Raw genomic sequence first — 13,499 nt, 5'->3', positions numbered from 1 at the left:
TGGGTTGCCTCAGTAGTATAAAACTTTGATCCATACCTTTGAAGTGATGTCACATTTTGGACACTTTCCCTACCTGTAACCAAAAAAAAAAGGCCAACAAGCCCTTTCCAGCAATGGCTGTCTGGGTAGCATTCTGACATTTTCAGTTCAGACTGGCAGGTTTTTCACACTTTCGCCAGCCCCAGGCCTGACATTTCTCCCACGGGTGCCTGAAGGACAGGCGGCAATCTGCAGCCCACAGGAGGTGCGGATTGGTGAGCCTCCGCGAAGAGCCGCATGCAGAGATGACTCACGCTCCGAAGGCCCGACCGCCATCCGCCATTGTCTCTCTCTCGGCACAAACCTCGGCGATCCGGATGAAATCACCTCCCCCCCCCCCCCCACCCCACCTGGAACGAGGCGGCTGCTGCCAGAGCGTCCGCTCTTCCTTTCCGCCCACTGGCTCGAGCGAGACACAAGCGATGTGACAAATCCTGTCACCACGCGCAGGAAGGCGGTCACGAAGCCGCTCTTTAGTTACGGAGACCGGCTTAAACGAGTTTCAGAAGCTCACATCGTTCCTCACCTTCTTCAGCGGGAACTTTGATACCGACTATGAGTACGCGCACTTTCCAGTCATTGAGCTCCACATATAACAGTTCTGTCCCAAAGAAGGGTGCAACCTTACCCAGTTGCACACTTGAGCAACTCGGGTTAAGCACATACACACAACACACACACCTTATCCACTAACCTTCTGGAAACAAGTCTGTCCTTAGGCACCATTAACCACACTTCTTGTGCTTGTCTGTGATTTTTCTTCCCATGAGGCGAAATCAGACCCTACAAATTAGACAGGATGTAGAGCTAATGCATGCACTATTAATAATAATAATAATGTTCAGCTCATTCCTTTGTCCAAAGTGACCTACACAATGTTAAGTTTGCAGACTGAATTACAGTACCGATATACTCATTCATACTAATTTTTGCTGCATCAGCTCAGGCGAAGTACCTTACTCAAGGGTACAACATGGGGAAAGGGGATTCAAACCTGGCTTCTTGGGCTCCAGGGTATATATAAGCTATAATCACTATGCTACCTGCTGCTCTCATAGGCAAAAATTAGAAAGCACTAATGTGCAAGAAATATACTGCTTGGAGTGTCAGCATAGGGAATGGTTCATTTCTATTAAACCTCTGAGATGCAAACCTACATCTGTGTCCAAAAAAAAGTGTTTAGTTGTGGTTGTGTACATTATAACAAGGTGAAACAGGAATCAGCCTTGATGTTCCACATTAAATCTAGTGCTGCATCCATCCATCCATCAGTGACCACTTGCTTAATGCAGGGTCAGAGCCTAATTACAAAGCACTGGGTGTCAGGCAGGGCTCAGACCTACAGTCCAGCAGGTATGAGACCTGTGCCCTCTAGTTATCCATCTACCGTTTTTTTTTTTTTTTTTTTTAAAAAAAAGAAAAAGAAAAAAGTAAGCAGGTGATCCTGCAGCTCCACAGCGGTACAGGGCACAGCAGCAATACACCCCATCCAGTTTAACTACAAAGCACCAGGCAGAAAAGCAATCAGACACACGTGTATTCAGGATTCAAACCAACAACCTTCAAAAAGAACCCCTTCTGTTGCAGCCAAAGGGGAGCTTTACGCTACTGTTGTACTACACAAATATTCAGCTACAATATGTCTAGAAGTGTAACTTGCTCCTGATGGAACCACTGGCCAGGCAGCAAGAAATTAATGAATGCAGCGAAAGGGAGGGAAACGTGTGTTCTGGACAGCGGGTGAGAGGACACTCGCAGACGGAGGCAAGGCGTAGGCCCTGGCGCAGGCCCTGGCGCATCCGGCTGCGTGATCACCGTGCCAGCGCAGCACCCACACTGAAGAGGCTCTGCTCACACACTCACTGGGCCAGGGCCTTAACCACATGCTTCTGCACTTTTATTCCACTGGTAGCCCGAGGCCAATCCAGTTATAAAACACACTCTTCCAGAAGAATACACCTCTTACATTTCACAAACTTGTAAGAGAGCACAGCTATTCATGGCCTTTATGGAAAAATACATCTAAAATAATCCCTTAGGGTATACTATCCGGAAAAGAGCATTTCGAAAGGAAAGTGGCCTTTGGTCGTTATACCTCTCCAGGAAAAGGACGAAGACGGAAAGTCATCATCATGACAAAAGAGAAACCACTACTTCCTTTTAAATAAGTGCAATAACCAGCCTGCTTCAGTCATGTGGAAAAACTTGTAGCTCCCATTCACCGAAAGGTTACTTCCAAAGTGTCTTGAAGGCTCGGAACAAACCTGAAAAAAGCTTCTGATAAAAATAATAATAAATATGTACAATCAAGAAGCGGCAGTCCAACAAGCAGCTTGATAGCTGATCTCCTGTCTTTGCAGAGTCACTGTCTTCCTGGTCAAGGTGTGACGGGATGCGACATTCAAGCTGCCCTTCACACATTCTTCCTGTTGCGCATGTCCACCGCTGTTTTCCGCTCCTTCAGGAAGTTACCGAAGGCTGCGGCCTCCTTGCTCTCCTCTGTGACTGTGGGATATGGGGAAGCACCAGTCAGTCGAGGGTCCTCAACAATAAAAAGAAGCTACATGCATGTGTATAACACCACAGGCATCACTACTACTGCAAGGAAAAGCAGACAAGCCACACACTTCATTAAACTTGGACATTTTTAACTATTTATAGTACATGTTGGTGATTGTTACTGAACCAAATCATTTTAAATACATTGCTGAAGGTAGAACAGCAGGGCCCATCCCAAGACTAGAAAAAGTCATCCTCTTTTACATCTGTGTCCTTTATGGGTCCTGTTCACATACTTCTAGTACAGGTTAAGAGGATAGTCACATATTACAGGCCTGTTGAAGACCTTAAGGTTTTCTCAGCCTAAAATTGAAATTGATATTCCCTTCTGAAATGTGGTGGGCTTTTCTGATATTCTTTTAAAAATAAAAATAAAAAAATGGTCATCCTTCATCGGACTCCTCTTTTTTTTTTTTTTTTTTTTACACTACAGATCTGTGTATAAGTTATTGTACAAACTAACCATCTGAACCGGTAGGTGAGGCACATGGTTGGAACATGTGCCACAAGCACTGTGACCCAGAACTGCTGCTCTACACATGAACAATACGAACAATATTTAGAGCAACATATCGGATGCACAAACACATGCAGACGCAGACCCACATGCCCAAAATGAGGATATGGTTCATGCACAAAGGCTCCGTAAGAAATGGCTGGACATCTCTCCGAAACTAATGCCCACCATTGTGGTCAATGTCATCGGTGTCGCTGTCAACCTCCTCATCTTCATCATCGGCAATCCCTCGAGAAAATATGAGATCACTGGGTCCAGCAATGTCCGAGGCTTCTAGGTAAAAGGGTGCAATGACGTGGGCGAAAGTGGGAGAGATTCAACTAGGACAACAAAAATATATCAACGAAAAATAAATCGATGAGTTTCTGTATGCAGATGAAAAGCTGTCATTCGGCAAAACCCATAGTTATTACCGTAGTTCGTTCAGCAGTTGCAGGTTTAATGCCACTCAGCGCCTTTGACCTGCAACTCAACTTACCATCTAACATTCTTTTGGATATTGATCATTTTTAAGAGTTTAGACACCAAACTTCAATGTGGCTCTGCAAAAATCTAACCTGCTTTTGCGCCAGTTTCCATGGGAACAGTTCCCATGTCCTTCCGTAGGGCTTCCAGCTGTTCCTGCTGTTTCTTGTTCTGGGCTTCAGCCTGAAACAAATTCAGGGACCCAGTCAAACACAGATGCTCAGATATTAGAATAACATTAATATCAGCCATTTTTAAACACTTTGTATAAGTTTTGTAGCTTTAGCAACTGTGATGGCTAGTAAAATCACACAAACTTAATTAGGTGTGGCACACCTGGGTATTGCATAGGTGATTTTCCCCAGAGAGAACCAAAACAGGATCAAGAATAAGAAAACCTAATGTGCGATGTGCAATAATTTTGTTATTAACTAGAACGAATCAAAGAAGCGAATACGCCGCCCCCATCCTGATTTAGTTCTTTTCAGTCTTAGCCGTCCACCCACGCTTGCACAGATGCCTACAGCACAGGATGTGATATCCTCCAATTAATTCTGTGCCAAGCAAATGCTTTCTTTAAACACTACGCATATTGCAGGAGAGCTGGAGCTCAATGGAGAAGCAGAACACCTCTGGCCGACGATACTAAACAGCCAGGTCAGTGGGGCGTACTCATGTACCGAGTGGCTGAGGTATCCAGGGTGTTGCACCCTCCCATCCCCATCCTTGATGGACAAACAATGCCAATTATGTAACAAGGTGAGGACATTTACACTTTTGGCCTGTAACAGCAAGACATTTCACTCACGAAGGTAAAAAATACTTGCAGCTGATAATCACAACTCCATTAGCACTAATTATCTATGTAAAAATATGAATATTCATTCAATATCCAGCACGAGTAACGAAGAATGCACGGTGAAATGAGAGAAATACTGAGCAGCAACCTTGACGTACAACACACACAAACGCAGAATTATTCATATCCTATTTGTATCATACTGACAGCTTTCAAATGAAAAAAAAAACAAAAACGTGCAACTCAGGAGAATAAAGTCGAGAGAGATTTAACACATACAAAGAGGATACATGAAGAACTGAAGAAAATGTGTGGTTGTGGGAAATGAGTGGCCGCCACACTTCTTAGGTTACATTAGAGAAGTAACTACTGCGTGCATAATTTCATGTGAAGGTGGGAATGACCGAGTTTTAACTAAACATACTAGCGCTCTCAAAAATCTGGTACTTACCAGCTCTCTGCGAAGTCTTTCATATTCAGGACGATATTCCCTGAATAAAAGAAAGTGAATGGTTTCACAAGTATTTAATTATAAAAATGACTACTGCAGCAATCAGGTTACAAAAAAAATTATTATAGTGTTTTAATTCAATGCAGATCGACACAAAGAAGTCAAGCTTACATGTTGAACATTTGGGCTCTAACCCTAACCCAGCAGCAAGTCATTACCTCATCTTTCAATGCAATGACTTGCATTATATTTTCCAGATATGCTCTGAAATTACTTAGAAAGGCGCTTTAAAGCACTTAAATAGGTCTACATTTGCATTTGACAATGGTTAAACATTCATGTATGCACTATATTTTCAAATAAATAAAAATCTAGGTCCTTTTACGTATGATCAGTGTTTGTCCTTTTCGTTTTGTATTCAGCATAGAAAGATGCAGCTGTGCCTTTCACTAATATCTTCAACACATCAAGAAAACTGAGAGATCACTAAATTTCTACCCAGGAAAGTAAGAGTTCACCATGGATTTAACAGCTTGCTTTCCATAATGTTGGAAGTCAGACTAACAGTATGCACATTTTTGTAAATAATGGTGTGCAGTGTGTGGCCTAATGCAAGAACAGTTTAAAATTACATTACAAGCATCTGCACATTTTCACTCTGTCTGTGACGACACTTTTGATCAGACCAATCAGCACACCGACAGTGTTTTTAGAAACTAAATACTAAACTTTTGAAATGGGAAGGGGACCCAAAAAAAAAAAAAAAAAAAAAAAACCGTGCAGAGAATTCAAAACCTGTATAATAAAAGTTTAGGCATCAAGTATGACCCATGTATTGAGATGTGGAGAACCAGCTCCAAAGTTAAATGCTTGCGTTCCCTATCAGCATTTATCAATGAAATGCAATAAAGTTTACTCGCGAGCATCGTGTAGCAGATGTTCCAACAGCCTGCACGACAGATGAAGTGCTGCCACAGAGGAAGAAAAAAGGGCCACCGTTGTTATAAAAGGAGCTCCATCGCTATGGCGACGGGCCGCTGACTCAGTAGCACCCTGCATTGAGCTGCTCCCTGGGCACACTCAGCTCCGGTAGCTTAGCCTCCTTGCCTGCTAGGCTCTGGGATTATACACACGGGTGTCATCGGCGTTCATATCAGTGAGGAGTTAGCGAGTGCGTGAATGCTTTGTGTGTCGAGTTCATTTCGAGGACGGCGTTCCAAAGGGATGCCGCTTGTTTAAAAATAACTTTCTAATTCCTCTTCTAATTAGACACGCAACGGAAGCTGAGAACATACACCTCAGATCCCTTTCCAGCACAGCATACCGAGGACATGAAGGTGGTCTCCACAGACCATGGACAGCGCTATGGACCACAGGGCAGAAGGTAGCACGGTGCACATAGCAATATAATAATTAATCGTGGAGCATGCTGCTCAAGAAAGTGGGACTTGAAAAATGTATTTAAAAAAATGTAGCCACGCGCTTTGTCACTTACGTCTCGTACTCCTTTGCGGCTTCAGAGACCTGGACAAACAGCTCATCCAGGCCGCTCCCCGTGATCGCTGACACCCCCACCACCTGTAGGACACACACAAGGGAAACTGTGCTGCAGGCCAGTGTCAGAGGGCACACGGGGAGACTGACACTGAGCACTGTCCTTAAAAAGAAATATTTCATTACTCTCCTGTTCAGCTGATGTTTTAATTCTAAGCACTTCACAGTATTGAAGCAGTTGTTTATTTTACTGGGGTAATTCAGAGTACTTTTCCAACTCAAACAGCTGTGAAGCATAAACCAGCAACCTTCTGGTTACAAGTTCATATCATTAACAGGCACACTACTTGCTCCTCCCATGACACTTGCTGAGTGCGCAGCTACACAGATCTCTGCAATCAATGTCATCAATACCGCTTCTCACAACAATTACTGCCTTTAAAATTGACAGGCTGCTGTGTAAGGAGCAGGTATCCATGGAGTTTACTGTTTATTTAGAGCACATTCATGCAAAGCCCTCAAATACATACTCGCAGGCTGCTGTAGAACTCATCAAGCACCAGACTCATGGAGCGGGTCAGGTTGCTGACGTAGGACGTCTCCTGGTTCAGGGCATCCTGAAATGCTTCAAAATCCTGCATCCACTCAACAGCGAAGCTGTGATCGATTATGTCTGTCTGAAATACCGAGTGGAAAACCCAATGGTTTTATGAGCATCTTCTAGAACAGTCAACAGGAACATTTCAAAAACCTTTTTTTCTACAGCAGTAATTCAGAAGAAAAAAAAGATTATCATGTTTCACATGTTTTTTTCAAATTTGGCTTGCACAAATTAATGTACATATGTATTAATTATATTTAGGCTTGACAGTAATTTCGCCTAGGATGAATCAAGAAATATGAAAGGTGTACCTAGACTGAAATTATTCAGGTTTACTCACTACGTGACTCATTATCCATCTGTGCAACAGCATCCCTTTAAATAAATCACATCTTCTTAATCATCAAATGACAAAAAACCTTCAACCTTCAATTCCTCTAACTGCAACTGATAGCTCAAAATATGCTTTAAACAGATAGCAGTTGGGGACAATTTAGGCAGCATTTGATTTACTCAATGAAACAGACATAGCAGTTTTATTCCTGCAATGTGGGGGGTTACCATGGTTTCAGGCTGTAGAGTGAACAGTGAGAAATACCTTGTTCATGATAACAATGAAGGGGAGCTTGGTCTTGTACAGAATGCTGCAGGAACACAAACACATCCAAGGTAAGAAAGATTGAGAAAACTTCCATTGCAAATCCTCTATTTTTACAGTGGGTTTTATGGTTTTAAAATTGACACGAAGCACAGCATTCTTGTGAATTTTCCAGAAATTTAATTATACTGCCTTTTCGGTTTAAGAATTTATCCAATTGGCAATGTCCAAATTTAATACAAAACTGAATCCAACTCTGGAAAGCAAATAAATTGACAAATTTCAGATACAATCAGACGAGAACCTCTGTCACATTCCAGTCCGAGTCTCTACAGCTGATGAAGGCAATGTGAGATGCTGATTTATCAGCTCCTATGCCATCCTTACTGCTGAAGCACAATGATGCCCACATTTAAACGTTAACTCAAAGCAACATAAATGCATAACAAAACATTAACATAAAGTCATATTAGCTGCGGGTATTGTATAACCAAAAGTTTCAGGTGACATATGGCCCAATTAATGAATAAAAATGACAACTACTGACCTGCAGGCATAGAGCATATTGGACATGAAGGTCACAGGGTTAACACTTCGAGACGTATCCATCACATACACTACAACACAGGGAAACGAGGATGCCTAGAGAGAAAAAGTGTATATTCAGCTGAAAACTGTCATCATGATTCTAGCTCAATATACTCATTGGCTGACCAACAGATTGGGCCGATTTTGCTTGTTAACTCTCCATTACTGGACTAGAACAGTTCAATGAAGTGTAAATAAGAGCTTCTGGACAGTATGGTGAAGAGCCTCACCAAACCCTGCAGAGACCACGTAGCATGTTAAATACAGAAAGTAGCGCATTATATCTCATAATGATTAATCTTAATCAATTAAGTGGAAAGGAAGAACAGATACAATAGCAAAGACTGAGATTTCACTCATATACCAGAGCTTCAGTGATGATGGTTCCAGAAGCTGACCACGTGAAAACTTCAATTTGCCCTGGTGTGTCAATTAGGACATACCTGGAGAAAAACAGGAGTCAGTTACATTATCATCTCCCTCCTGCAGTGTACTTCACATCACAATATGCAGCAAAGTCATCTACTGACTGCTAAATTGCCTTGAACTTACTGGTGATAGCTCTGCTTTTTCTCAATGAATTTCATGACCTGAACAACAACAAGGAAAGAAATCCATTATTATACGCGCATAACACCGATGAATATATATTATATATATTTCAAAAAAGGGGGCGCGGTGGCGCAGTAGGTTGGACCGGGTCCTCCTCTCTGGTGGGTCTGGGGTTTGAGTCCCGCTTGGGGTGCCTTGTGACGGACTGGCGTCCCGTCCTGGGTGTGTCCCCTCCCCCTCCAGCCCTACGCCCTGTGTTGCCGGGTTAGGCTCCGGTTCCCCGCAACCCCGTATGGGACAAGCGGTTTGGAAATGTGTGTATATTTCAAAATATATATTTAGCGACATCTAGTGGCAGAAAAAAGTGAAGCACACAGGGAAATACACAGGGAACACAATGTACTGCACCAAAAAATAGTGTCAATCTGCAACCAAACATTGAAATAATTAAAGAATTAAAACTAAAATTAGTGATTTTTTTTAAAAAAGCTAAAACATAAAGGGTAAAGCAAACAATGAGCAAGCTTTATGTAAGTAAACTGTGTTACCTGGTCAAACCTGGTTGCAAACAGGTTCAAAGATGTGACAATTCCTCCATTAGGACCCAAACCATATCTGTGTCCATGTTAAGGGGAATTTTAAAAATCACTGGTTCGGACAAAGCAGAAGATTACATACAACCATAGAAAATAATTAAAAGACATACTTTAAGCAAATACGGAGAAGTCTGAGATAACACACACCAGTAGTGGGACTTATAGTAATACATTGTTCCTCTACACAAAATGATCTGAAATGATACCAGTTTTGAACTCTGAACCCACAGCTTTAATTTACTTATTTTTATTTAGCTGACACCTTTACCCTAAGAAACTTATAATGCTGAGTTCGTATGCTACCTAATATTTACCTAGGGCAACTTCACTGCAGTAACTTAGAAGTACCTTCATCAAGAGTACTACAGAAGGAATAGGATTCAAAGCAAAAGCTGTAACAGTGCAAGGCAAGTGCCACCCCCCAGGAGTGAGTACTAGTAGAACATTTGCATACAGCAAACAAATTAATTTTTATCTGCATATTTTAACTTACCTGACTGTTGTTAGACATGATTTCTTATTATTCGTGTTATTATCGTTAGATTTCATATATTGTGAGCTGTAATATACATTATTGTAGCACGCTGGGGTGGTCTGAAGGGGGCAGAGCCGGGGACGGGCCAACAGCAGCTGAACTTAATCAATGCCCCTATTTCTTTCTCCAGCCCGGCCAGCGAGAAAGAGAGCGACTGAGAAGCCGATGTCGGAGACAACCCCGAGACATCGGCGAATCAGGACACGACCCCGACCCCAAACGCACCTCCCCCCCCCTTCCGAGTGCCCTCACGACCTACCAGTTCCCTTTGCCCCCATTTACCCCCTGTCCCATCTGTGGACCCACACAGCTCTGAATAAACCCCCCTTTCTCGCAACCCTTGTGACTGTGCCGGCGCCTCTTCCTTACAATTATCATATTATTGCGTTAGCGATGAGGCGGCCTACAGGGAGGAGGTGCATACTCTGACACATTGGTGTCAGGAGAACCACCTCTTACTCAACACCACCAAGACCAAGGAGATCATCGTGGACTTCAGGAGGCAGGAGAGGGAACACACCCCCATCACCGTCAGCGGGTCACCGGTGGAGCGGGTCACCAGCTTTAAGTTTCTCGGTGTCCATATCACCGAGGATCTCACATGGACCATTCACGCTAATGCAGTGGTGAAGAAGGCCCATCAGCGCCTCTTCTTCCTTAGATGGCTGAGGAAGTTGAGGATGAACCAGAACATCCTCAAAACCTTCTATACCTGTGCAGTGGAGAGCATCATTACTGGCTGTATCACCTCCTGGTACGGTAACAGCACTGGCCTCAACCGCAGGTCTCTCCAGAGGCTGGTGAGGACAGCCAGACACATTGTGGGGGTTGAGCTTCCCTCCCTCCAGGATATCTACAACAGGCGGTGTGTGAGGAAGGCACAAAGGATCATTAACGACCCCAGCCACCCTAGTCACGGACTGTTCCACCTACTCCCCTCAGGTAGACGGGGACAGTTTCTTTCCTCAGGCCATTATACTGTTAAATACGCAGGCTGAGACTAAAATTCAAATCCGCTGTTTTATTTCCCTGTATTCTCTGTACATACATATAGATAGTTTGTTTTTTATTTCTCTATTTTTTTAATTATTTATTTTTTATTTATTTATTCTTCTGTTGTATAATCTGCAAACACAATTGGTATATACACTGGGTTTTTAACGTAACTTATGACATACTCTTAATACTGCACTTTCTGGAGCTGCACTCAAGATTTTTCACTCTTCTCTACATGTTATGTTGATGATGATGTGACAATAAAGCTTGTATTGTATTTGTTTCATATGAATTATAGTCTGTACTATAATTTACATTATCATAGTCTGTGAAACTATTAAATATTAAAGTAAATGTATTCACGAAAAAAAGGATACTGCTTCATGACTTCCTTGTAGTTGACAGTGTCACGGATATCTGAAAGGAAAAACAAAGTAAGGCAAATACCCCGACACGCAGCGAAAAAGTTTACCATATATTTACACTGCTGTTGTTTTGCATCTGCGTGTGAAATGTTGGGTACTCACCGATGTTGGCCGGAAACGGAACCTCGTGGACAGCCGGGTCCAGGTTGATCACATAGGGCGGACGCTCTTTGGCGTACAGGTGGGCCGTGAGTCGCTGCAAGGACAGGGACGTTCGTCAGTTTACGGGAAAGCGTCTGCTAAATAAATAAATGTAAAAACCGTGCCAGAAAACTGTGAAGTGCGACTGTCGCTCTTTCTGCCCAAGTAGTCACTGTTAGTTACATCAATAATGTTCAGTAACATTTCAATAATCTAACACATTTTTAGGAACTGCCAGTGTTGTTCGGGTACCGCACCACTAGGTGTCAGTGTGGAGTAACAGCGAACCTGGATGTTCCTACTATCCCCGTAACACCCTGCAGGTTCACTGTGACTCCATACTGACACCTAGTGGCGAAGGACCTGAGCGCCACTGCTCATTACATCCTTCATGTGTATATTGCTGTTATCGCTGTAACACAGATGTTTCATTTAATTGAATAATTCTTACGACTTAAACTGACAGGGAATCAACTAATATAATGGCACAACGATTCACCCGTTCATACCGAAAAGTATTCTTAGTATTCTTACACAGCAGCAAATCGGGCTGGGATTCGAACAAACCTTCACTTCAGACTGACAGATGACAACCCTAACCACCACGCCACCTGCTGTTGGTCTCATATACTTTTGATAGAACTCCAAGAGGTCTGAGTTTGCCAACAATGAATGATAACTCAGTCAGTGCGAGCCAGCAGCAGTCTCCACGCCGGTGCAGCTGCCAGCTGCCGTGCGGAGCATGGAAACACGTAACACTTAATAATTAGCTCCTTAAATTCCCATTCTGCAGTGAAACGGACGCGTGCTGTGCTCTGAGTCTGATACCCGCACAGCCACCGGCGCCGTGTTGTGCGGCGGGAACGCGCACCCACCAGACGGACCAGTCACCTCACCTGAACGAACGTGGTTTTCCCGGAGCCCGCCATGCCGAGCACGATGAGGCAAAGCGGTTTCTGCTGCGCGCCGCTCGCTGCTGCTCGTCCCTCCGGTTGGGTCGAGCCTCCGGCTCCGCCACCCTCCTCGTTTCCCACTAAAGGTGCGCCATCCATGGCCCTACTGCTCGCTGCGTCCGCCATGCTTGTTGGCGGAAACCGGCTGCTGTCGTAAAGCGACAACAACAGTCGCAAAACAGTAAGATTTAAGTCTCGGTCGTATTTACGTCCGCTGTCGTAAAACAATTTTCTATTGTCGCAAATAGGGCTTCGCTTTCACATTTACTCTGCTTAGCAGACGTTATTCTCCAAAACCACTCCAAATTAACTCTGTGTAGTGTTATCTTAATCACCCAAGTTGATTTACGCTGCTACATACTCACATTTATTCATTCAGTTGACACTTTTCACACTGACGTTTTACTCTTTTTTTAATCATTCGGAGTATATTCGTAATTAACCTTTGTCAAAATTACTGACTCACTAAATTAATTACACTCCAGAAAAACCTTTAACTTCAATATTTTATTCTGTGTTTACAAAAACTAATTTTAAAAATTTGAGGTTGAAGATCTTTACGCGACAAGAAAAGTATTTTTTTTTGTTATTTGGTGCCTGTATTCGTGGTATCAGTGGAACTTACCGTTAATTTGGAAGCGCCTAGATCAGGGGTGTCCAAACTACGGCCCGCGGGCCAACTGCGGCCCGCGGGTCAGTTTTTATTGGCCCGCAGCAAATTCTGAAAATATAATTGAATATGGCCCGCACATGGCGCTTGAGCTCAACTCTGTTGCACTTCTCAGTTTCAACACTAGATGGAGCCAGTCACAGAAAAGGTGCTTCTCCACTAAACAAAATTAAGCAAAGAAAAATATTTACTTTTTTACTAAATATTTAATATTTAGCTTCTCTCCCTCCCTGACTTCTATCAGAGTTTGGATCATGCCAAGTTTCCTCTGATGAGACGCCACGCAAAAAGAATGATGAGCCTGTTCGGCTCAACATACATATGTGAACAAACATTTTCTCTGTTAAATCAGAACAAAAGCAGACTGAGATCCAGAATGACTGATAGCCATTTCTGTGAAGTCCTTCGTGTCTCAACCACCAAACTTTCTCCTGACATCCCAGCCATCCTTCAATCCAAAGGACAGCATCACTGCTCCCACTGAGAGCAATGTTCTTCACATTATAGGTGAGTTAGAAAT

General features: G+C 43.2%; 1 protein-coding gene across 2 annotated transcripts; it reads right to left on the bottom strand.

Moving 5' to 3' along the window:
• Positions 1-1,760: 1,760 nt before the first annotated feature.
• On the bottom strand, positions 1,761-12,957 carry gpn1 (GPN-loop GTPase 1). 2 transcript variants are annotated; one of them, XM_018757976.2, is made up of 15 exons: positions 12,935-12,957; positions 12,253-12,457; positions 11,318-11,411; positions 11,168-11,207; positions 9,212-9,278; positions 8,664-8,701; positions 8,476-8,554; positions 8,071-8,165; positions 7,524-7,569; positions 6,855-7,001; positions 6,326-6,408; positions 4,831-4,870; positions 3,673-3,763; positions 3,284-3,385; positions 1,761-2,544 (listed from the first exon to the last, which is right to left on the bottom strand). In XM_018757976.2, exons 2-15 carry the CDS (start codon positions 12,433-12,435, stop codon positions 2,453-2,455), a joined length of 1,197 nt encoding a protein of 398 aa, XP_018613492.1. In that variant the 5' UTR covers positions 12,436-12,457; positions 12,935-12,957; the 3' UTR covers positions 1,761-2,452. The 2 variants fall into 2 exon arrangements, with proteins under 2 accessions (XP_018613492.1, XP_018613411.1); XM_018757895.2 differs by having other exon boundaries at positions 1,764-2,544; positions 3,284-3,388.
• Positions 12,958-13,499: the final 542 nt, after the last annotated feature.

This window comes from Scleropages formosus, chromosome 15 (genome assembly GCF_900964775.1).
Source record: "Scleropages formosus chromosome 15, fSclFor1.1, whole genome shotgun sequence".
NCBI lineage: Eukaryota > Metazoa > Chordata > Actinopteri > Osteoglossiformes > Osteoglossidae > Scleropages > Scleropages formosus.
This window is presented reverse-complemented; position numbering and strand designations above follow the sequence as displayed.

Excerpts from the sequence above, each read along its gene's own strand:
- gpn1 (XM_018757895.2), bottom strand. The coding sequence starts at position 12,435 with ATGGCGGACGCAGCGAGCAGTAGGGCCATGGATGGCGCACCTTTAGTG. Across the intron at positions 8,555-8,663 it reads AAAAAGCAGAGCTATCACCA|GTATGTCCTAATTGACACAC; the intron begins GTAAGTTCAAGG and ends GTTTTTCTCCAG. Across the intron at positions 3,389-3,672 it reads GGAAACTGGCGCAAAAGCAG|AAGCCTCGGACATTGCTGGA; the intron begins GTTAGATTTTTG and ends CCTTTTACCTAG.